Raw genomic sequence first — 25,676 nt, 5'->3', positions numbered from 1 at the left:
GCATGATGCACCCTACCCTCACAGAGCCTGGACTCACCCCCCACACCTCCATTCCCCTGGGGCAAAGGCAGGAAGCAACAGATAGTTTCATAGTTTGTAGGGTTGGAAGGGACCTGAGCAGCTCATCGAGTCCGACCCCCTGCCATGGCAGGAAAGAGTACTGGGGTCAAATGACCCCAGCAAGGTGTTCATCCAGCCTCCTCTTAAAGACCCCCAGAGTAGGAGCCAGCACCACTTCGCTTGGAAGTTGGTTCCAGATCCTAGCTGCCCTGACCGTGAAGTAGCGCCTCCTGATGTCTAGTCTGAATCTACCCTCTGCCAGCTTGTGACCGTTATTCCTGGTCACTCCTGGTCATGCTCGGAGGAACAGGGACTCCCCCAGTGCCTGCTGGTCCCCTCTGACTAGTTTGTAACAGGCCACCAGATCCCCCCTCAGCCTTCTCTTGTGGCGGCTGAACAGGTTCAGGTCCCGTAGCCTCTTCCCATAGGGCCTGCCCCGCTGCCCTCTAATCATGCGAGTGGCCCTCCTCTGGACCCTCTCCATGTTGTCCACACCCCTCCTGAAGTGCGGTGCTCAGAACTGGACACCGTACTCCAGCTGCGGCCTGACCAGTGCCGCATAGAGGGGGAGTATCACCTCCTTGGACCTGCTTGAGCTGCATCTGTGGATGCATGACAAGGTACGGTTGGCCTTCCTGACTGCATCCCCACACTGCTGGCCCATGTTTATCTTGGCATCAACGATGACTCCAAGATCCTTTTCTGCCTGCCTCTGCACTGACAAGAAGGGAGCTCCCCAGCCTGTAGGTATGGTGCTGGTTCTTCCTCCCCAGGTGCAGCACCTTGCACTTGTCAGTGTTGAATCCCATCCTATTATCGTCCAGCCACCCCGTAACTTGTCTAGGTCCGATTGCAAAATGAAGGACGGAAGGAGGAGGGAGTGAGACCCTACAAACTATGAAACTATGAAATGTCAGGAGAGATGGGAGGAGCTCCAAGCTCTGGATGACTGCTGCACAGCATTACATTCATCCACTCATGGATCCAGCTCCTCCAGGTTATGGACTCCAGCTCCCACTTCTTCTATGCCCTTGAGAAAAGGAGGTGTGCCAAGAAGTACATTGCCTGCCTCTTGGCAGACAACAGGATCTGGGGAACTGTGATTAATGGTGAGGACTTTCTACACAGAACTCTTCTTACTAAATCTGATTCACACTGATGCCTGCCACATGGATGGACTGGCTGAGCTCTCAGATGCCCTCTGCCTGATACCCACCAACAATGTGCTGGACATCGACAGGCTGACTATGGAGTTCTACACTACCTTCTGGGATGTCCTTGGCCCAGACTTTGCCAATCTGGGTCAGGTCTGAAGGGGATGGGGAGCTCCCCTTGTCAAGCAGGAGGGCTATGCTGACCCTTCTGCCCCTTTCAATCTGAGGAACTGTCTCCCTCCTCTGCATGAACTACAAAATGGTAGTGATGGCGATCACCCTGAACCTGAAGTCCATGCTGGCGGACATGATCCACCACAACCAGATGTACACAGTGTCATGGAGGATCATCTTCGACATCCTGTACCTGTTGTGGGACCTTGAGCTCACCTGCCAGGAGGGCCTGTCATTTGCCCTCCTGTCCCTCAATCAAGAGAAGTCATTTGACAGGGTGGATCACAGTTACCTCACAGGCACTCGGGGGGTATTCAGCTTTGGTCCCTGATTCATGCAGTTTCTCCAGGTGCTGTACATCTCTGTAGAGGGCTTGGTCAAGCTCAACTGGATGATGACAGGGTCCATCCTGTTTAGGTGGGGAATGCATCAAAGTTACCTGCTATCAGGCCAGCTCTACAACATCACCCTCAAGCCCTTTCTATGCCTCGTGCAAAATAGATGGCCATCCATCTACTTGGCAGCCTCCTCTGCCTGGGATAACTAGGTCAAGAGCTCCGGCTTAATGGTGGGTGATCGGTGGTAGGTGGGCTCGCTCCTACCCATGCTTCAGGACATTTGCTGGGGTGTGGGATCACTACTCTATCTGAAGGTCCATCTGTCCCCCAGACATTGGAGAACTGTCCCCATCTGTCCCCCCTCACTGGAGAACTGGCATTAGCTAGAGGTTAGAGTGTCAGAAAAGCTGCAGGCATGGCTGGGCCTGCTGCAGTGCCTCTCCCTTCATGGGAAAGCACTGGTCACCAACTAGCTGGTCCTGTCCATGCCCTGGCACTACTTCAAAACTCTGCCTGTGCCCCTGGAGCTCCTGGCCAGGCTCCAGAGATGGCCACTGGGGTTCTTCTAGCCAGGATGGCACTGGGTCTCTGCAGGGGTCCTGACCCTTCCCTTGCAGGAGAGCAGGCAGAGCCTGGCCTGCCTCTGCAGCCAGGTCCACACCTTCCTCCCGCAGGCCTTGCAGAGGCTCCTGTATGGTGATGGTAGCAATGCAGCATGGAGCCACTTAAGGCACGCCTTCCTCCACTGCCTCCTAGGGTTCCAGTATGACAAGCAGCTCTTCTACCTGCAAGTTGTCCCTAAGCATGAGCTGGAGGAGTTGCTAGATTTCTACCAGGACCTCCTCAGGACCGGGAGGCTGGTCTCTGCCTCCAGGTCCCCAGAGCCGGTCAGTCAGGCTGCCAACCTCCTGAGCCCCATTGAAAAACCCACAGCTGGTAGTGCTGGCAACAGAGGTGCCCTGTGTGTGCCAGAGGATGGTCCTGGCCAACATCACCCATGCTGGGGACCTCCTGGACTATGCCAGACAGGAGAGGGCAGATCCCACTGTACTGGCCCAGTACATATTGCTGCTCAAACTGCTTGAGTCCTGCCTCCTACACCAGAGGTCAAGACCACCCTGCCAGATATAGCCATCTCCTGCATTGGCCCCTAGTATCTGCCAGCCCCTCCCAGAACTCATCATGGGGTCCCGGCCTCAGGAAGCCCCATGGGGCTCCCTGCCACAGCATCTCAGCAGGCTGGGGGATACTAGGCTGGTTCACTTCCAACAGACCATTGCTGCCAGCTGTAAATGCTCATGGTCTGCACACTCCACCATCATGTCCTCATGTCCTGGCCAGACACCAAGTGGTGGAACATGCTCGGCAAGAAGAAAAGTCTCTGTTAAATGAGCAGGTACTCCACCTTGATCCCAGGGACCTCAGCTGGTGGCTCCTCCACAGACCTGCCACCATAGGCATGTATTTGGATGACCCCAACACCTTTCCCTTCTGCAAGCAGTGGGAGACCCTGGCACATGCCTACACAGAGTACACCAGGCTGCAGCCCCTTCACTGCCTACTCCAGAACCTCTGGCTGCACTATAACCTCACCTCACCTATTTATTTGTGCATTCCCCATCCGTGTCCAATCCCTTTTTGCATCTAGCTAAACTATCAGCTTCCACAACATCTTGTGGTAATGAGTTCCACATTTTAATTACACACTATGTGAAAAAGTTTGTTTTGTTAGTTTTAAACTGGCTACCTACCAGCTTCAGATTCTGACCCCTAGTTCTTGTATTATAAGAGACAGTAAATGATAATTCCCTATTCACTTTCTCTTCACCATTTAATATTTTGTAAACCCTTACCATGTCTCCCCTCAAGCATCTCTTTTCTAAACTGATGGCCTAGCCTCTTTAGTCTCTTCTCATATGAAAGTCCCTCCATACCACTAACCGTCTTTGTTGCCCATCTCTGAACCTTCTCTAGTCCTTCTATATCCTTCTTGAGGTACGAGGACTAGAATTGAGCATGGTATTCAAGGTGTGGATGCACTATGAATTTATACAGGGGCATGATGATACTTTCAGTTTTGTTTACAGCTGCCTTTCTAATAGTCCCTAACATTTTGTTTGCCTTTCTGATGGCTGCTGAGCACTGGGCTAATGCTTTTAGCAAACTGTCCAAGATGACTCCCAGATCTTTTTCCTGTGTGGTGACAGCTAATGCAGAGCCCATTAAAGTATAGGCATAAATTGGGTTATTTTTGCCCAGGTGCACCACTTTACATTTATCTACATTGAATTTCATTTGTCATTTAGTTGCCCATTTTCTCAATTGTGCTAGATGCTTCTATAGTTCCTCACAACTCACCAGTGGTGACATGTAGGGGGTGCACATGCACCCCCTGAGAGCAGCGGTGCACCCCCTCACTGGTTGCACTCACCACTTAGGCGATGGTCAGGGGAGCAGGCAGGAGCACTGGTGCCCCCACTACAAGCACTGGCCGATCACTGTGATTGCTGCAGCTGCTTCCAGGAGTGGCTGCAGCGATCAGCTGGTGCTTGCTCTCAGAAGCCATGACATCCACTCCTGGGAGCAGCTGCAACCACTCCTGGAAGCAGCTGCAGTGATCACAGCGATTGCCTGCAGCGATCAGCCATTGAGGAATTGCCCATGGGCCCCCCCACCCCACCCCACCACAGTCAGCGGGACTGGTCACAGGGGGGTCACATGTCCCACCTAAGGCAGTACTAGTCACCCATGCACCCCATCTTGGTTTTTACCACTTTGAATAATTTTATTTCATCTGCAAATGTGGCCATTTTGCTACTCAACCCCTTTTCCAGATCATTTATGAATATGTTAAACAGAACTGGTCTCAACATGGCTCCCTGGGGGACCCTGCTGTTTACTGCTTTCCATTCTGAAAACTGATCATTTATACTCACTCTTTGATTTCTTTCGTTAAACCAATTTCTAATCCACAAGTGGACTTTTCCTGTAATCCCATGACTACCTAATTAAGTTAAGAGCTTCTGATGGGGGACCTTGTCAAAGGCTTTCTAGAAATCAAAATATAATATGTCAACTAAATCATCTCAATCCATCTGCTTATTGACACCCTCAAAGAACTCTAGAAGGCTGGTGAAGTATGATTTTTCTTTGACAAAAAAAGCCATGTTGATTCCTCCCTGGCAAGTCACGTTCATCCGTGTGCTAAACACTTCCCTCTTTTTATTGTTTCTAACAATTTTCCAGGAACAGAAGTTAGGTTCACTGGCCTGTAGTTCTCTGCATCCTCTCTAGAGCCTTTTTAAAATACTGGAGTCACATTGGCAACCCTCCAGTCCTTTGGTACTGAGGCTGTTTTTAGTGATAAATTGCATAGTACAGTTAAGAGCTCAGCAATTTCCTATCTGAGCCCCTTCATAATCCTAAAGTGAATGCCATCAGGTCCTGGTGATTTGTTACTGTTTAGTTTACTAGAACAAGTGTATGTCAACACCAAAGGCAGCTTCCAATGCCAGTGCCACCAGGGCTATGAGCTGGTGGAGGGCAAAATGCAAGGATGTGATAGTGTGGAGTATAGTGTCAGCACCACTTCCCAGTGAGGACTTCCTTGGGGGTTACAGATGCATCTGCTTCAAAGGATATGCTTCTAACCCCCAGAACCCTACACATGCAACTTACATTTCAACCAGAACAAATTCACAGCTGACTGTGACCCACACATACAGGGTAATTGCCACTTCCCCAGAGAGTTTCCTTTGGATGAGGATGGTCCAAAGGTCTGTGTGGCCATTGATGAGTGAAAACTACGGCATTGTGACAGGCTCTGCACAAAGACACCAAGCAGCTTCAGATGAGATTGCCCTGAGGGGCAGATCCTCACTGACTTATACACATGTGTAAATGTGTGTGCTGATGATTAAGATATTTCAGGTGAGACTGAACTTTACCCACAAACAGCAATCCCCACCCATGTACCACTAGAGACCAGCCTTCACCCTGAGGCTCTGATTGGCCGCATTGGGCACATCCACACATGCAGGCATGTGCATTTACAGCAGCAAAAATAAAAGTGGTGCAAATTTGAGCTGGGACTTTTTGCCTCATCACACGTGCTCAGACATACACTTTGGTGGGGGGCAAATTGTGCCACTTGGGGCAAAATAACCCTGCCTGACTCCTCCTGGATCTCCAGCCAGGGGGAGCTAGAGCCTGGAGCCAACACCTGTGCTGTCCGCAGCAGTATAAAATGCTGCCCTGTCTTGGCCCCATCAGTACAAAAAGCTTCCCTGTCAAGTAGCTCAGGACTTCTGGAGCCCAGCCAATTGGAGCCCATTCCCTGGAGACACTACCCCTTGTGCCAGGTGAACTGCTGCAACAGCCCTGAAAGTTCCCTGCACCCTTTACCCACTGCAGCAGTCTGGCAGTGGGGGCCACTGCCTGGCTGTGACCTGATGCGCACCTGCCAGACCCGGATGGGGACTGCACAGCCAGTAGGGGCATCTGCCCCTCTGGGCCAGCTGCCAGTGGACTGTGACTGCAAAGTTGGCCTTTGTGCGGCACTACTGGCCTGAGTAGATCATCTAGTCTGACCCCCCGCCATGGCAGGAAACAATACTGGGGTCAAACAACCCCAGCAAGATGTTCATCTAACCTCCTCTTAAAAACCCCCAGGGTAGGAGCCAGAACCACCTCTCTTGGAAGTTGGTTCCAGATCCTAGCCGCCCTGACCGTGAAGTAGTGCTTCCTGATATCTAGCCTAAACCTTCCCTCTGCCAGCTTGTGACTGTTATTCCTGGTCACTCCAGGCAGCATGCTTCAGCAGCAGGGCAAGGGTGAACCATAGAGACACTGACTGCTACCAGCACGTCTCTACAGAGGACCCAGCTTCTGGATGCCTCGCTTTTTTTCTCTGCGGATTTGTTTGACCCCTGGATATCCAGGGGTCTACTTTTGCCCTCTCAATGCAAATTTGCAGCTTGGGGAACATTTTCTCATTTCTGCACATGCCTCTTGCAGCACCTCAAAGGAGTTTGAGATGTTGCAAGAGGGGCGTCCTGTTTGTGATCTCAGTCCTGACAACCTGTGTGCGCCACCTTGTTAAGAAACATTGTGCTTCCCAGATAGTCATAGGTTGTAAGTGTAGCAGCAATACAGAAAAGGAAATGGAACTATCCAGGGTGTTCCTCTGGTAACCAGAAAGTGAAGAGAAACCCATTCAAATGAAAAGAAAAGCTGTGCTTTGCAAGGAATGGGTGGTCTAGCACAGTGCTGAACTATTCCTATTCACCTCCTATTCACTTTTTAGAGGAAAGTTATACCATTTTACTTTTCCATTTTTCTAATTCAGATTAACTTGGGAGGTTAAAGAACTTTTTGGTCCCTTGAGTATATAGTGACAAAATTTCTAAGAGATAAAGAACCTGATCTGCTCCAATTACTGTAAGATGGAGCTTTAATTAATAGATTCCTGTGTTAGTGACTGAAGGTCTTTTGGACAATATCTTTTTATAATGTATCTGTACAGAACAGAAATTACTACAGTCTCAGACCAAAAACAGCAGGCTCCTAGAGACTACTGCAATCCAGTAACATCTAAGAAATTATTAGCAGTTTCATTTTTTAGTAGTAGGTATTACAGTTCAGGTATAAGGCAGTGTTGGCAGAGGACAAATGTAGAAACCACAACAACAAGACAAATAAAGTTTACTGTTAAGATGTTGAGGATTTTGTATTTTGTAGCAATCTAATTTCCCGGGGTTTGGGGGCAGAACTAACAATACATACAAAATGAAGTTACCTTGAAATGAGGATATGTTTTCCTGACATGCTAGAATAATCAGACTTGTTTCAACATTTTGGAAGTAAAAGAAGATAAGGATCCTATGAATTCTACCTTTCTCAGACACAGTTAGCCCCACTGTTGTATAAACTTTGAACATGTGTAAAAAGCTATTTATTTTTGGAACTGAACTATGTACACACTTTGATTTCATTACGCAGCCATCTCATCTTCTCTGCAAATATTGATGCACAAGAGTTGCAAATGAAATTATACATGGCTTGCAGATGCTAACTTTGTAGCATAGACCTTTACTTTATCCTTGCTCACTGTACACATAAAGTTTGTGATTATTTAGTCTTACTCCAATCCTTGCCTGAAGGTTTCATGTAGTTTAATGTTGGCAGGAAGCATCTTGAAATAAGGGCCTCCGAACCAAAATATTTAGTGGTGTTTTATTCCATGGATTGGACAGAATATACAACTCTTCTCAGGAAAGTAAGCATAAAGGTACACACGTATGCTTTGAAAACTGCACTGATGAAGACCCTTGCATTGGCCAGCCAGATTCCCTCACAGAGATGCCAAGCTAACCCTTAAAAGATCTGTGAGAGGTATAGCAGAATAAACTACTTGGAGGAAGTATGCAATGGGTGCATAAGGACCATTTCTGATACAGTAATTGCATGGGCATAAATGCATTTATTTATTTAGTGGCTTTATATGCTACCTTTCCTAGTAACAACTCTGGAGCAAATTTATTACTTTGCCAAAGCTGCTGCATTTTTCTCTCTGCTTCAGGTTGCCAACCTTGGAGACTTAAGCCAAACTCACTAAAGAAGGCCCCAAAGCCAGATTTTGAGTCACGACAAGTGAACCTTTGTGGTCTTTATAACTTGCCTGCTGAGCAAAGTAAATAAAGCAAATAATCTTTTTAGATAAGTCAGTTATAAAATCAACTAGACAGGGGAGAAGGCCCAGGAAGAAACATTATACAAAAAGGCCTTAAAATAAATAATCCAAACATGACATATATTTTTAGTTTATGAGTGTTAACGATAATGATTAATGTAACCAAATATATTAGATGTACTCGTGCTATGCTAGATATACATATTTTATAAATTTCATAGATAAATTGTCAAAACAAAGTAACCTTGTCAGAAAATATCTTAAAATAAGGTAAGTGATAGAGGATAGTGAGCAACATTCCAAAATGGTAAAAGCAGGAGATAAGGAAACTTCCTTTCCAAAAATTACAATTTTCACAGACATAAATTCTACCTAATTAACCTCTTCCAGAGCCATGAAAGAGCTGAATCAGTCTGGTTCCCCAAGTCACTGTGATACAAAGACGTTTAAATAAGTTAATCAAAGAATATTTGTTAAGGTGAACCATGCATAAATAGTGGGTATGGACTCAAGGGAAAATTAGAGCTCAGCAGATCCAGGAAGACATGATGCCAGGCTGCATATCATCTTCTTCGTTCCTCCTGAGTCTCCCCAGGCAGTATAGGTGAGGCACTACTTAAGGTAGCGAGAATGCACTGGTGTGTATTTGTATGCTCTGGGAATGTAGGCAAAAAAAGGTCATGCTGTAGACATGTCTCTTGCCTTTTTGATCAGTAGTCAACATATTAGTACACTAGAATCCAGGTAACACCAACTCCTGGAGAGGGGAATGCCAGTCATCTCTGGTCATTATAACATTTTCTTCCTAAACTTCTCTCCCTCATTCTTTCCATGTCCCACCAAGGCTTCTGCCTCATTCTTATTCACCCTTCTGTCCTTCTTGTTCCTCTCACCCTCACACATTTCCCCTTACACTCTTCTTACCCTTCTGTCCCTTGCCTTTTTAACATTGCTTGTATCCTAGCTCAATTCCTATGCACACATTTACTTTCCCTCAGATACCCCTGCCTTCCTTCCACATATATCTTCTTTCCCAGTTCCTCCTCATATTCAATTGCTTCCTATAATGACATTGTCTCCTGTGTATGGTTCTGCCATCTTTCCTGAGGCCTTTGCTTCCTTTAGGAAACATGGAAAATGGTGGCCACTTTTGCTGAGGCCCTAAAGCACTTGTATGGACTGTAGGATAATATACGTGATTCTTCAAGCCATCATTCATAAAGATAGCTGCACCCAATGTAAACAACATTGATCCTTTCAATACAGAAATGTGCACTGGGATTGTGCCTGTGCACAGTGATTCCTCACAGCCATGGTGGTTGAAAGTACAAGGCACCTCAATCATCCTGACGTCTCTTCTTACCACCTATGCCTGCAAGACAAATCCCTGTAGTGTCAACTTTTCTGTCACCTGCAAAGTATTACTATGTCCTGTTCTATGTACTATGCAAGGTATGTACTATGGCTTGTGCTACCTTATCCATGGTTAATTCATTACATTAGTGTATTTATTGGTTTGAAAAATAAAAAAGTTTAGATAGAAACATGTTACTAGGAGAGTTAACTGTCCCCACGCTGTCACAGGGACACATCCCTTTGCTCCTAAATCCAAACTGGCCACCAGCACAATTCCAGTATCCAAGCAACTCAGGAATGCCCATTCCACGGTGGCCACATCAGATGCCCTTTATAGTTAGGCAAAGGATAGGTGCAACACATTTCAAAGTGTTCACTTAAAACCAGAGAATTACACTCCTCCAGCACACTGTGAGCTATGAACCACCCCTCCAAGTGACTGACCCTTTACTGGCAACAACCCCAGTACTGGACAGTCTGGTGCAGACCAGACTGGCCCTGAGAAAGTGAACTAAGATGTGTGCATGAGTGCTTTCCTGGCACTGACAGGCACCTCAGCACCAAAACAATTTTCCCAGTTTGTGGCTTTAGTGAAGGGACCCAAATCAAAGTCCCTGATTCTAGACAAGCTCAGGAAGGCAATTAAAATACTATGTTCATCCCACAATCTACCAGTAAAAGCTGTTGTGAGAACTCCTTTCAACAACTGACTCAGAAGATGGGCAGTTCATATGCCTAAGACCTTTGTAAATTTGTAAAAAAGGGCTAAGTATAAGTGGCCAATGTAGTCCTGGGGCAGCAAGTCCATGACGCATATAAAGAACCAGTTGATGGCATCTTCTCACCATGCCCTGACCCAAGCTCCTGGTATTCTGTACTCATGTTCCTGTGTTTATAAATAGTTTCCCTTTAGGCACACTATCCTGTGGACTTTGGTATTAAATCTGTATGTGCCATAACAGTTGCTATGTCTGTCTTTGTCCAACACCACGCCCATTATCTTGCTCTGCAGGAGGAAAGGGCACGTACTAATTTTCCCATCAATGAAGGGATAAGCCGTCCCCCAAACCTCCAACTTATGTTATTAATTTGCTAAAGTGAAATATTGTGCTGCTGGAATGAATGGTACAGCTCATCTCATATCCTGATGACAGCCCAAAGTGCCACTGCCATAAAATATCGATGGAAATCACCAAATATTTTCCTACATTTTTCAAGCAAGGTTCTCTGTAGTTCATGCTCCACCCCAGCATGGATCAACCCAAAACTGGCTTCATAATTAACTTACAGACTGGGAAGTAAACGGTGGGTGCTGCTGTTGGAACAGGCAAATCCATTATTACATCCATTTGCTGAATTTGTTCAAGCCTTGCCCACCATCTTCAGCAGTTCTGGCTGCAGGTATATGGTAGAAGCTGCTTTGTTTTCCTGCTCACTTCTGCTTGTTTGGACAAAGACTGAATTCACCCAGTTATTTGCCTGTGAAGGAAGAGCTAGCAGGAACTGATCCATATGCTCTCTGCACACATTCCATTATTACTATGCATCAGTCTGTTAATTATTTTCATGAATGCTGTCAATAAAAAAATAAATATATGACAGCCCATTTGTTCTCATGCCATTATGAATCGATGCAGGGGGACATAACACAATGTTATCTAACTGAAGAAGAGGAAAATTCATTGAATGATAGAATCTAAATTATTTACAACCCCAACCTGCTTAATTCACAAGTTACTGAATAAAGGATGTTTACTGCTTGCTGTAGCTATTATCGCAATGGATTTCACTTATCTGATCGGTGGAGCATCTCAGCAATCCCACACAGCTGTTTGCTGGACCTCTGTATACCTTGAATGCTCTGGAAGCCCTTAGCTTCTTGGTGGGGGGGATAAAGAACCTAACCCTGCAAAATATCTGGACTCTGCTGTACTATACCAGCAAGCCTGGAGGAGCCTGGTCATCTCCCTGTGCCAAGAAGCCATCAGTCTGTGGGTCTGAAATATTTGTATCATATTGTGCCAGTAGTTCTTGGCTTTCCAAGCTTCAAGGATATTCTGCCAAACTGGATCAGCAGAAATCTCTCCAAAAACCACCCATGGTTGCTGAGTGATTGATTATTTAGATCAGAGGTAGACAACTTGCAGCATGCATGCCACAGGTGGCACAGGCAGGCTCTGTATGACATGAGGCAGATTGGGAAGGGGATGGGCAGCACAGTGACAGGGTAGGGAGCAGAAAGCAAAAGAGCAGATTAGGCAGGGGAAGGGAATCAGAGTAGTACTTGGATAGGGTTCAGGGCTAATTTGTGGCATGCCTGCCAAGGAGGTTGGCCCCAGTGCTTCAAATCATCTTCTACAGATGAGCGTACTCAACAAGAGACTGGTTTGTGATGTAGCACAGCAAATGCCAGAGATTCTGCTCATGAGGAGGAATCAAAGTCCCTCACAGATACGTTTTTTTGTCCTTTGCTCACTAGACATATGTACATAACTTCAACTGCATTAACCTAGAATTCCCAATCGAGTGCCACCTACTGGCAGAGACAGGGCATGTTCATTTATTAATGGGAAAGCGAGTAGAATACAAGAATGATCATCTTCACAGAGCCAGATACAAGCAAATTAACCCATAACTGACACCAAGTGCTAATGCTTTAAAGGGTTGGGTTGGGCCCTGATAGTCTTTTTTAAAAGCCAGGCAGTGGGAGAAGGGAGAGCTGGGCCAGCTGTAGGGAATCGGGAAAGGGTTTTCCTCCCCTCCCAATCCTACTTAGCTGTGCTGGGTGGGAGCTGCGTTCCCGAGCCACGCGAACAGGCCCTGCAAACAGGCGTGTTCTTCAGGAGCATGCCGGAGTTTGCACGAGAGTTCACACAGGGGGGGCCTGAGACTCCTTGCGTTGGAGCTGGCAGATTTGGGCAGAGTCTTCAAAGTCTTCAGGTGAGAGCACGTGAGGGGGATTTAATGCGGGTGGTGACTCGGAGCGCAGCCAGGGACCCTGCCCCAATGCTGTCTCCCACCCAGGGCTCCTCTGAGGCTTCTGCCCAGACAGAGTCTTTGGGCGAGTCAGCAGTGTCCGGGCCCCCTGCCTACAGCGGTTGTCTGGTGGGTCCTCAGAGGTCCAGGGTAGCGGGAGGGCCAGGAGTCCCCTCACCTGTCCTAAGTGTGCCCGGATTGAGGCCCTGGAGGGGCAAGTGAGGGAACTCCAGGCAGAGGTGAGCAGGCTGCAGGGTATCAGGTCAACTGAAAAAGAGATTGATGGCTACTTTCATTCTCTGCAGGACAAGATGCCTGGTGGAGAAGCTGCAAGGGAATGCCCTGAAGCAGATGCTGCTGAGTGGAGGATGGTCACTTCTGGGGCCAGACCTCTTGCCACAGAGACAGCTCCCCTGGTGCAGTTGGGGAATAAATATGAGGCCCTGGCTGCACTGGAGGAATGTGCAGTGCGGGAAAGTGCACTGGAGGGGCCTGCCACCATCACTGAGTGAGTGGAGGGCCAGCCAGATAAGCAGAAGAAGAGGTGCCACGTCACTGTAGTGGGCGACTCCCTGCCAAGAGGAACAGAGGGACCCATCTGTTATCTAGATCCCATGACGTGCAAGGTCTGCTGCCTGCCCAGAGCCAGGATCAGGGATGTCACAGCGAGAATTCCTGACCTCATTCAGCTCTCTGACAACTATCCTATGGTCCTCATTCATGTGGGAACACATGATGCAGCCAGGAGTAGTCCAGAATGTATCATGAGTGACTACAGGACTCTGGTGACCAGGCTTAGGAAGACAGGGGCATAGGTGGTCTTCTCATCGATCCTCTAGGTCAGCAGTTGCAGTAGGTATCATGTCAGCTGTGTCAGAGAAGTCAACCCGCAGCTCCAGAGTTGGTGCCATCGTGCAGGTTTTGGCTTCCGAGACCATGATCCACACTTCCATACAAAGGATCTCCTGGGATACAATGGGCTTCATTTCTCCACAAAAGGTAAGAGTCTTTTTTACAGGTTGGCTGACCTCCTACATCAGGCTTTAAGCTAGGTTCAATGGGGGACAGGGAGGCAGGAGATGGAGAGAGTCTAGAACGTACAAACTGCAAGACATGCAGCAGTACACCCCAGGTAAGTACCAAGGGGCCCTTTGGGCATCAGAATGGGGGGGGCACACCAAAGGTACCATTCGGAGGTCTCAAGTGCCTCTATACTAATGCTAGGAGCATGGGGAACAAGCAGGAAGAACTCGCACTCCTGTTTGCAGACAATAACTTTGATTTAGTGGGGTAACGGAAACCTGGTAGGACCCTACCCATGACTAGGCATTGAGGGCTACAGGTTGTACAGAAGGGACAGATTAGGGACGAAAGGGGGAAGGGTTGCTCTCTATGTAAAGGAGCATTATACATCTACCCTGATCAAAATGGGATCAGAGGAGGAGAAAGTTGAGGCATTGTGGGTTAGGAAACATGAAGGTTGAGGGGAAAGGGACTTGGTGGTGGGGGTCTGCTACAGACCACCACACAAGGAGGAGAAGCTAGACTTGAAATTCTTGAGGCAGCTTTCAGAAGCCGTACAGTCCAGGGATGTGGTTGTCATGGGAGACCTAAACTACCCTGACATCTGCTGGGAGGAGCAGTCAGCCAAATCCAGCTGTTCACATAGGTTCTTAACCTGTGTGCAGGACCTTACCTAATGCAGGAGGTATATGGTCCCACTAGGAGGAATGCCTTACTGGACTTGGTGTTGGCTACGGGGGATGACCTGGTAGGGGAGCTACAGGTTCGTGGTCACCTTGGTGATAGTGACCACCAATCAACTGAATTCACCATATGGCATAGGGTGGGTAAAATAACTAGTAGGGTAGAAGTGCTTGACTTTAGGAAGGCTGACTTCAGTGTCTTTAGGAGTCTAGTCAATGACACACTGCAGAATAGGCGAGATGGATGTCCAGGAAGGATAGTCGCTCCTAAAGGAAGCGATCCTTCAGGCACACAGGGAGACGATCCCAGTATAAGGGAAAAGGGGGAAAGTAGCCAAAAAACTTCCTTGCCTAAACAGAGAAATCCAGGGGAGCCTAAGGGCAAAAAAGAAGGCATACAGGTGGTGGCAGCAAGGGGAAGCTACCAAGGAGGAGTATACCTACTTGGCCCGCACTTGCAGGGAGGCAGTTAGAAAGGCCAAAGCATACAGAGCTGAAGCTGGCAACACAAATTAAAGACAACAGAAAGTCTTTTTTTAAGGTATGTAGGGACTAAAAGGAAGGCGCAGAGCAGCATGGGACCCCTAGTGAACAAGAAGGACCAATTAATAACAGACAGGGGGACAAGGCTGAGCTATTCAATGAGTTTTTTGCCTCAGTGTTCTTGAACAAGGCTCAAGATAAGTCTCCTAATGGGCTCTTAGATGGGCATCAGAGGGAAACCAGCCCACCAACTGTTATCGCTGACTTGGTGCAGGGTCACTTGGATGGACTGGATGTGTTCAGGTCAGCAGGCCTGGAGAGCTGCATCTAAGAGTACTGAAGGAATTGGCTGGTATCACAGCAGAACCATTGGCACAGCTGTTCAAGTACTCGTGGCACTTGGGTCAGGTCCCAGAGGGCTGGAAAAGGGCCAATGTGGTCTCTACTGTCAAGAAGGGGAGGAAGGAGGATCCGAGTAATTACAGTCAGTCTCACCCCAATCCCTGGAAAGGTCTTCGAAAAGATTATGAAAGATCGTATTTGTGGGAGTCCAGCAGGAAAAATAATGCAGCAGGGCAACCAGCATGGATTCATAACAGGTAGATCATACCTGACCAATCTGGTTTCATTTTATGACATGGTCATAAAACGCTTAGATGCAGGAGTAGAGGTGGATGTCGTTTTCTTCAATTTTAGCAAGGCCTTCAATACGGTATCTCATCCCATTCTCATAAATAAATTAAAAGGCTGTGATATAGATGTTTACATGGTCTGGTGGGTGGCAAATTGGCTTAGTGGTCACACCCAGAGAGTGGCAGTGGATGAGTTGGTATCGATCTGGATGGATGTGGGTAGTGGGGTCCCACAGGGTTCGGTCCTTGGACCTGTACTCTTCAATATTTTCATCAGTGAGTTGGATGTGGGTGTTGTTGGATGTGGTACTCTGTCCAAATTTGAGAATGATACTACATTGTGGGGTAAAGTGCATACTCCAGAGGGGTAGGGAATGATTGCAGGCAGACCTGGACAGGTTAGAAAAGTGGGCAGTACACAATAGGATGCAGTACAACAAGGACAAGTGCAGAGTGCCACACTTAGGATGCAAAAATATCCAGCACATCTCCTGGCTAGGAAGTGACACTCTCAGCAGCACAGAAGCAGAAAGGGATCTGAGTCACAGTGGACTCCAAGATGAGCATGAGTCGTCAGTGTGACGAAATCATCAGCAAAGCTAACTGCACTTTATCATGCATCAGAAGATGCATGACAAACAGATCCGAGGAGGTGATACTTCCCCTCTATGTGGTATTGGTCAGACCGCAGTTGAAGTACTGCATCCAGTTTTGGGCACCGTACTTCAAGAAGGATGTTGACCAACTAGAGAGGGTCCAGAGGAGGGCCACTCGTATGCTCAGGGGCTTACAGGACAAGCCCTGTGAGGAGAGACAGAGGGACTTGGACCTCTTCAGCCTCCGCAAGAGAAGGCTGAAAGGTGATCTTGTGGCTGCCTACAAATTCATTAGGGGAACACAGCAATGCTCTGTTCATCAGGGCACCTCTTGGGGTAACAAGGAACAATGGTCACAAACTGATGAAGTACAGATTTAGGCTAAATATCAGGAAAAACTTCTTCACAGTAAGGGTGGCCAAAATGGGCTTCCAAGGGAGGTGGTGCTCTCCCCTACCTTGAGGGTCTTTTAGAGAAGGCTGAATAGGCATCTGGCTGTAGTCATCTGACCCCAGTACTCTTTCCTGCCTAGCCAGGGGGTCGGACTTGAGGGGGGACCAGAAGGGTTTGGGGGAGACACTGTTTCCCCTAGCGCCCCCTGTCATAACAAGGAATAACGGCCACAAATTCTTGGAGAGTAGGCTTAGATTAGACATCCGCAAGAACTACTTCACAGTCAGGGCGGCTAGGATCTGGAACCAACTTCCAAGGGAAGTGGTGCTGGCTCCTACCCTGGGGGTCTTTAAGAAGAGGCTTGATGCCTACCTGGCTGGAGTCATTTGAGTCCAGTTTTTCTCCCGCCCAGGTGGGGAGTCAGACTTGAAGGACAGGGTCCCTTCCGACCCCACTTCTATGATTCTATGATTCTATAATCTGTTGAGCCATCCCTAGCATTTATGACTCTATAAGCCCAAATGTTCTGCTAATCCAATGTGCCACAATAAAGACCGTTTGATATTTCTGTTCATGATGACGCATTGAAACAAAGCCTTGAGTCTGCAAATTACCATAATTAGTTTTCCAGGTTAGGTTCACTGACCTATAGTTCCTTGCATACCCTCTAATGCCTTTTTAAAATACTACTGAGGTCACATTGGTGCAGACAACTCTCCTACGAAGTGGGGTGTTCTTAACCTCCTGGACACAACTTCTGATCTGACACATTCTCACCCCAGCACACCCCCTCTCAGCAGGGCTTGTCAGATATGTTCTTTAGTTCCAGCCAGGCTGGGAATTGTACCTTTAAGAGAAGCTAGACAGAAAGTTGGTGGGAGGGACTGCAGAAACCTCTGCTTTGTTATATATTTGCAACTGGTTGCTGACTACTGAGGATGGTTTCCAGGCACCAGAAGCCCAGAGTGATTCCTAAACGCTGCACAGACAAGGAGGATGTGACCTTTCCCTCTTGACATGGACAAGGTAATCTCAGGTCATGCTGTTTAACCAGAGTTCTCTTAGTAGTATCTTGAGGGAGTGGAAATGTTATTCTATCCCCTAGATGGACAAGAGGGGGTGAAGAAAACCAGGTGTGAAACAGGACTACAGTCCCCAGTTCCTTCTGCAGCTGCCTGTGCACAGAGCAGACAGCTGCTTATCAGCTTCAGAGTGTTAACGCCTTTTGAGTTTAACCACAAGAAAATGAATACAAATGCCTCCTTGAAGATATGCATAGACGCTTTGGGTTTCTGATGCTCTCTCACTTGATATTCTACAGGAAAAGATTTGACAAGAGGAAGGAACATCCTTGAGTTGGGGAGGAGGTAGGTGTTAGTGAAACACATTACTATGTGTGAAAATGTGCTCCAAAGCTGAAGAGTCTCACAGAAACAATGTGATTCTGTGCTGCTCTATAATACACAGCTGCATCCCATCTCATCAGGGACTTCCTTATTTTCCAGGCAGAAGGGACAGCTGGCATCCTTGTAATAATTTGGGCACCTACTTTGAGGGATCACTGAAGTTTCCCATGCTTGGCTCAAAAACAAAAACAAGCAACAGTGAAAATTCTCATTCTCAAGCTCACTCAGGCTAGACCAGATGGGAGTCCTGTAGCTACATTATGGTCAGTTTGATGTCTCAGTACCCAATATGATGCTGAAGCTGTTCCTTGTTCTGATAGGTGCAGTACAGCTCAGGCTTTCAGCTCCCACTGATCCATGACTCGCAAGGGTCCTCTGCATCAAAAATGACTGCTTTATCATTTTCTGGGGGCAGAAGCAGTTCTCTGAAGCCAGCAAGGTGTGTGGGGGTAGCAATGGGCATCTCTTGATGATGAGGTCTGTGGTGGAAGAAAATATCATCTCCCTGATGCAGAACCAGAGTGCCGGCCTGTGGATTGAGCTGCAGCTTCCCCAGGACTGCACAAAAGCCTCCCAAGAGCCAAGTGGGTTTTTGGTGGGTCATGGATGATGAAAGCCCTGACTATGTCGTCTGGAAACTGGATATCCCTATCTGCAAGAACCAGTGTGTCACTGTATCCCAGGATCTGAGTTTGGAGGAGCGGCAGTGCAACTTCATGGCAGATGACTTCCTGTGTGAACACAACTACCCCAGCACATGCACCAGGTTGTCTGCAGGGCCAGCACTGCTGTGACCTACACCACCCCCTTTAAGGCACAGGACAGTGACCTCCTGGCCCTCCCTCCCCAGACCACAGCTTCAATCCCAGCACTGGGCTTGGAGCTGGTCTGCACAGAACACAGCAGAGGGGGCATGAAATGGAGCTCTGGTCTGTCTGGGGCCTGGCACTGTGAGGTGGAGAATGGAGTGTGCGAGGGCATGTGTCATGAGAAAGATGGATGCCTCTCCTGCACCTGCCCTGATGGGTGGAAGCTGGAGGCAGACAAAAAAAGCAGCTGCTCTACCTCCTGTGCTGGCGCCCCCTGCGAGCATGTCTGCAACCCCCATGATGCCGACTTCACCTGCATGTGCCACAAGGGATACAAGCTGGCCAAGGATGGCATCAGCTGCCAGGACATACATGACTGTCAAGTCAACCCACATATCTGTGACCAAGTATGCATCAACACTGAAGGGGGCTTCCAGTGCCAGTGCCACCAGGGCTATGAGCTGGTAGAGGGGAAATGCAAAGATGTGATATATTGTCATGAAACAAGATGTCAGCAAAAATGTGAGGATGTCCCCAATGGTTAAAGATGCAGTTGCTTCGAAGGTTATATTCCTGACCCCCATAACCATGACAAATGTGTCTTACATTGCAACCAAAGTCAGTGCCCAGCAAACTGTGACACACACAGGCAGAATATATGCTACTGCCCTGACAGGTTTATTTTGGATGAGGGTGAAGGTGGTGAGAAGACTTGTGTGGACATAGATGAATGTGAAATGCAGCACTGTGATGGGATCTGCACAAATATACCAGGCAGCTGCAGATGTGATTGCCCTGATGGACAGGTCCTCACTGACCCATACACATGTAAAAAAGAAAGTGATGATGAAAACATTTCAGTTGAGATCAAACTTTACCCACAAACAGCAGTTCCCACTCGTGAACCACCAGAGGCCAATAGCCTCTACCCTGGGGATCTGATTGGTATCACTGTCCATGTTCTTGATCATCATAGCTTTCATCTACCACCTCATCAAGAAGCATTGTGCTACTCAGAGAGCCTTCAGAGAGCCCTGGATTACAGTAATAGCAGTACAGAAAAGGAAGTGGGACTGCATCACTTTAGCCTGGGATGTTCCTCTGCTAATCGAACACTGTAGAGAAACCCACTGAAATGAGAGAGAGAAATATGCTTTGCGGTGGATGAGTGGCTTAGCACACAGTGCTGAGTAATTGCCAATTTCCATCTTTTTTAAATATAGATTTGTTTTATTTTTCCCTACTGCTGATGCAGTATTACCTGCATGGGAAAGAACTTGGAAGTTGGTTCCAGCTAGGGTCTGGAACCAGCTTCCAAGAGAAGTGGTGCAGGCTCCTACCCTGGGGGTTTTTAAGAGGAGGTTAGATGAACACCTTGCTGGGGTCATTTGACCCCAGTACTCTTTCCTGCCATGGCAGGGGGTCGGACTAGATGATCTGCTCAGGTCCCTTCTGACCCTAGAAACTATGAACTTTTTTTGTGCTTTGAGAACATAAAGCGAAATATTGCTAGGAATCTAACAGCCCAAACCATCTGACATCAGTGGCAGCAAGATGGAGTTGCCTGGGCTTGTGATTGAAGGTCTTTGGGAATACATCTTTCTATTTTGTTTTGTACAGAACATGGTATACTAGAGTCCTGGTTAATAACTAGGCATCTTTTACTTCAGGAGTCTTGTACTATTTGTATAGGGAATCTTGTATTACTACCATACTGTCAAGAATACGAAGTATTAGTTTGCTCAGCTTCCAGCACTTAGATTTTACAGTTTAGGGATAGGAAAGCATGGTCAGATGAGTACTGTCAAGTGAAATGACAGATGTGGAAGATTTTAGACTTCCAGCTACTTCTGGTTAATGTTTATCACCAAGGCATTGAGGAATTGTATTTCATAATCCCCTGATATTTATTTTTTAATAGAAATAACTGCAAGTACCTACAAGATGAGACTGATATACCAGAAACTTCTCTTTTTTGTAAAAGAGAAACTATTTTTTCAACTTTTTGTAAAAGAAACTAAAGGAATGTTTTATTTGAAATCTATCTGGGGATTAATTTATTGAAAATGTGCCCTACACACACTGGTTTCATATGTAGCCATCTCATCTCCTCTGTAAAGGTTCATGTTTATTAAAAATGCACAAAACTTGCAGTCGCTCAGGTTTGCACTTCCTAGCTTAGATTCTTAACACCCTCCATGTTTCTGAAATGGTTTTGGCTCCATTCCTATCCTTGCCTGCAGGTTTCATGTTCTTCAAATATCAGCAGGAGGCTTCTTGGATAAAAGATTATCCCGCCCTCCAAGCAGAAATGCTTAATGCTGCCTTTCTCCATGGATCCGAAAGAACGGAGAGATCCAGTAAACATGAAGACTCACACACATTCTCTGAAAAATATGTCAGTTAAGGCTTACAGCCCCTCACAGAAGCGCACAACCTGCTGACTTGCAGAAGATACAGCAGAGTTAATAAGTTGGAGATGGAAAGAACGTGCATAAGGGCCACTGATGGGTCTGTAGTTGCACAGGCAAAAATATAAAGGTTGTGGAGGAAATTCTTCCCAGTCTCAGTGCCAGTTCTGCTGAATTGTCTCTCAGCCCCAGCTCCTGGAGTGGGGAATGCCAATCTATTGCTGTCCTGGACACTGTGGTGCTGTCCTGACCCTCTCTGTCTCGCTCTTGTTCTCCCTTCATTGATCTCATGCTTCCCCTAATGTTTCCTCTCACACTTACCTGTCCATCCTCTCCCTTGCCTCCTCACATTCTCTCCTGTCATCCCTCCACTCCTCTTCCCACACATCTTTTCTGCCCTTAGACATCTCTGCTTTCCTTTCACTTTCACCTTCCCTCCTTTTCTGTCCCCATATTTGTTTGCCCCCTACAGTGACAGTGTCTGTCTCCTGACAATGGAAGGGCCCTTTATTTTCCCTAAGGGCAATCGGCTTCGTTCCCCTCAGAAACCATGGGAGGGGGCAGCTGTCTTTACTAGGGGCAGCCTGCTGTGCGTGGTTAGATTGGTAGACAGGAGTCTCCGAAGCCAGTGCAGAGCAGGCAAGTATATTGCTAATGAGAGTTGGTGGTATTCGTGGCTCTGGGAAATTAGAAGGGAAAAACTAGGGACTGACAGCAACAGCCAAATCCTGTGCTGCCTCTTGGAAGTGGCTTGCTCAGGCTACTGCCCACTGAGTCAGAGGAAGTGGGGAACCACAAGGGTCAGGGTATGAGGCCCTGGGTTTGAGCAACTGCTCCCAGAGGAAGTCCCCCCTCCTGGTGCACACCGTAATGCACACAGCTTCACATCTTTGGAAAGTGGTCGAGCCCACTGGGGTAGGGTTGCCAGCTCTGTTTGAATCTACGGTTTCATCACTTGACATAATGACATTAATGACTGATCTACTGTACTGTACTCAGAAAGGCAAATGAACATTACATTTTAAAAACCCACTGGACTACTGTATAAATTGGACTCAACTTTTAATTTATTGTAATGAATGCCCTGTCATTACTCACATGAACACCCGTGCAAGGGCAGGGCACTGGCCGCTGAGGTCACCCTGCTGTACTTGCAGCAAGTGAGGAGGTGCAATGCCTAGGGCTGTGTGAGAGGTGAGGTGCAGGGGGGGGACACTGGATTTGGCTGGGGGCAAGAGGCTTGCACTATAGGGGACCTCGGCAACTGCAAGGTCAGGAGGCGCCCAGAACCCCCACTCACCCACCCTTGCCAGGTGGGGGCGGGGCTGCCTGCCCGCGGAGGAGGCTGTGCCCGCAACCAAAATGGCCGCCCTACCACCTGCGGCGGGGCTGGGCGTGCCTGAAGCACCACCCCCACCGGGCCCCCCTCAGGCGTTCCTAGGGAACGGGCGCGGAGAGCGAGGGATTAGGTGCCCGTCTCCAAGATGGCCGAAGAGAGAAGAGAGTAGGACACTCCCCGCGAGCCCCGGGCAGCCATCTTGCGTTCGGGCAGCATGGCCGCCCGCGTGAGCGGCCTCCGCCATGGGCCGGCCCGCCCCGCCGTGCGCCGGCGGCCCCGGTCCGTACCATCGTGCTGACGGGGTGGGGGGGGAGAGGGGCGTGGGCTGTTCACGCTGCCGCGCCCAAGCCGGACGGACCCATGCGATCGCGCGCGGGCAGAGCGCGCCGCGGGGCAGGGTAAGGCGGGGCGGCCCCTATGGATGGGCAGCGCGCGGGGGGCGGTGCCTACAGCGGGACCTTCCTGCCCCCTATAGACAGGCGCTGGGATGGGGTTCCTGCTATAGCAGAACCTTTCTGCCCCCTATAGGTGGGCTGGGGCGGGGGCTATAGCGGAATTTTCCTGCCCCTGTAGATAGCCACTTGGATGGGGTTCCTCCTATAGCAGAACTGTCTTGTCCCCTATGTTTGGTTGCTGGGCAGGAGGGGTGCCCCTATAGTAGAACCTCCCTATCTCAATGGGAGGCTGCCATGCTGGGGGTGCCCTTCAGCAGACTCTTCCTGCCCCTATAGACAGGCACTTGGATGGGGTTCCTCCTGTGGCAGAACCTTCCTGCCACCTATAGATGTGGGGGGCCTATAGCAGAATCCTGTTGCCCCCTACAGACAGGGACCGTGCTGAGGTCGCCTCTATAGCAGAATCTTCCTGCCCCCTATAGGCAGGCAGTGGGATGGGGTTTCCTGCATAGCAGAACCTTCTGTTCCCTATAGACGGGTGCTGGGGAGGGTGCCCCTATAGCAGAATCTTCCTGCCTCCTATAGACAGGCACTGTGCTGGGGTGGGAGTCCCCCGTAGTGGAATCTTCCTGCCCCCTATAGGTGGGCAGTGGGTACCTGTCCCTGACAAGTAGCTGGGGGTTGGAGATTGCAGAACCAGAAATCGTCTGCAGATGAGATTGTGTAAGTGTGGTCTGAACAGGGACTACAGATTCACTTCCCACTGCCTGCTTTTAGTGTGTGTAACCGCTGTGCCCCCCGATGGGTTAACTGCTTTGGTTTTCCCTCTCTTACCTCCCCCAGCAGTGCCCCTTCCTCTTTCCTTCTCCCTTTCCTCCCCTTTGTATCTTAATCACTGCTTTCTGTTCAGGAGCTCTGCTCCATGCCGTTCCTTCTCAGTTTCTGATGAAGTAAGCCCTCTGCTCATGAAAGCTCACACATCTCTGATTTAGTTGGTCTGTAATGGCTTACCTGCAGCGCAGGTGCCCCTGTGTGTGCCACACAGCAGGGCAGGGAGGGGACAGGCAGCACAGCAGCACATAGGGCAGGAAGCAGAAAGCAGACCTAGCAGGGAACACGGGGCTGGGAGTAGAAAGCAGAGCAGCAGATCGAGTAGGGGAAGGGGACTAGAGTGGCACCTCCTGAGGGTCGGGGGTTAATTTGTGGCATGCCTGCTGGAAGGGTCTCTGAGGTGCAAATCTATCCTGCCTTCTGCCTGACTTGAGACTAACACTGCTAGCTACCTCTCACTGTCCTTGTAGGGGGGTTCTGCCCAGCTCTGGGTGATAGGGGCTGCGCTGTGCTGATGGGGGAAGATTAACAGCATACTGGGCTTGATTAGCAGGAGCATTGCCAGCAGATTGAGGGAAGTGATTGTTCCCCTCTACTGGGCATTGGTGAGGTCACATCTGGAGTACTGTGTCCAGTTTTGGGGCCCCCACTACAGAAAGGATGTGGACAAATTGGAGGGAGACCAGCAAAGGACAACAAAATGGTGAGGGGGCTGGGGCATGTGACTTACCAGGAGAGACTGAGGGAACTGGGTTTATCTAGTCTAGAGAGGAGAAGACTGAGGGGGAATATAATAACAACCTTCAACTACCTGAAGAGGGATTCAAAAGAGGATGGAGCTGGACTGTTCTCAGTGGTGGCAGATGACAGAACAAGGAGCAGTGGTCTCAAGTTGCAGCAGGGAAGTTCACATGAGAAATTTGGAAGAATTTTCTCACAAGGAGGGTAGTAAAGCACTGGAACAGGTTACCCAAGTGGTGGAAGCTCCATCCTTGGAGGTTTTCAAAACCCAGCTAGACAAAGCTTTGGCTGGGATGGTCTAGTTGGAGATGGTTCTGCTTTGAGCAGGGGGTTGGACTAGATGACCTCCTGAGGTCCTTCCAACCCTCATTTTCTATGATTCCCCCCCCACAATGCACACCCAACCTGCCACCTGCAGTTGACCACTGGGCTGCCAGGCCACAATCTCCTAACTTCCTCTGGGCAGCCCTGCCCCCTGTGGAGGGGAAATCAGGGAGTGTCCTCTCCGCCCAGCATACACACATGCACACACAGATGAGTTTTGTGTTAATGAGGCAGAAAGCCTCTGGTTTGCCATGGAAGGACTTACTTCTGTAGGAGCTCTAGGTCTAGATGTTGGATTTCCCACTCCTTTGGGCTCTCTTATCACAAAGTCATATGCTGCCAGACTGCATGATCACTCCTGCCATAAGAGGTGACCTTTGGCATCACACTGCAGTTCAGCTTCATGCTGTGCTAGCCACATGTTGCCATCATCATCTCTCTGACTAGTGCAGCCTCCAGCTGGCTATGGTATTTTGGAGCATTGCTCACTACACTGTCTTGTCCCCAGTCCTGTAACACAAATACAAGCCCTTAATATTATGCATGTCAGTAGTTCCACTGACATTAACAGAACTGATCGCATACTTAATATTGAACCCAAGGATTTTTGAATGTCCACTTCTGATCGAGCACGCTTTAAACCAGGGTTGTCCAACTTCAGATTGGCCAGGGGCTGCTCCAAGATGAGGCCACAGGTCCCAAGCTGGTGCCCCACACACTCGGGTGCTGCCCCCCAGTACTCCACATGGTGTGGCACTGTGCTTCACCCTCAGTTCCCTGCAGACTTCTCTGTGGCATCAAGCTATATGGGTACTCCATGCTACCACCATGCTGCCAGGCACCTTGGGCTGCACCTTACCA

At 48.6% G+C, this 25,676-nt stretch overlaps 1 protein-coding gene and 2 pseudogenes across 3 annotated transcripts in view; all 3 read left to right on the top strand.

Moving 5' to 3' along the window:
* Positions 1-12,620: 12,620 nt before the first annotated feature.
* Positions 12,621-17,855, top strand: LOC149873836 (uncharacterized; annotated as a pseudogene).
* Positions 17,856-18,391: 536 nt separating this feature from the next.
* LOC149873835 (thrombomodulin-like) lies at positions 18,392-19,895 on the top strand (annotated as a pseudogene).
* Positions 19,896-22,725: 2,830 nt separating this feature from the next.
* The window catches only part of LOC149873834 (uncharacterized), a 39,451-nt gene continuing 36,500 nt past the window's right edge, over positions 22,726-25,676 (top strand). Inside the window, exon 1 of one of the 3 annotated variants that reach the window (XM_090051839.1) lies at positions 22,726-22,922. In XM_090051839.1, coding sequence (XP_089907965.1) covers positions 22,885-22,922 — 38 coding nt within the window. In that variant the 5' untranslated portion in view covers positions 22,726-22,884. The remainder of the gene's footprint in view (positions 22,923-25,676) is intronic. The other 2 variants (XM_090051848.1, XM_090051857.1) reach the window with 2 other exon arrangements.

Source organism: Crocodylus siamensis, chromosome 1 (assembly GCF_052110815.1).
Source record: "Crocodylus siamensis isolate JL-2025a chromosome 1, ASM5211081v1, whole genome shotgun sequence".
NCBI classification, from domain to species: Eukaryota; Metazoa; Chordata; order Crocodylia; family Crocodylidae; genus Crocodylus; species Crocodylus siamensis.
The sequence above is the reverse complement of the archived record's forward strand: the minus strand, read 5'-3'. Positions and strand labels throughout refer to the sequence as shown.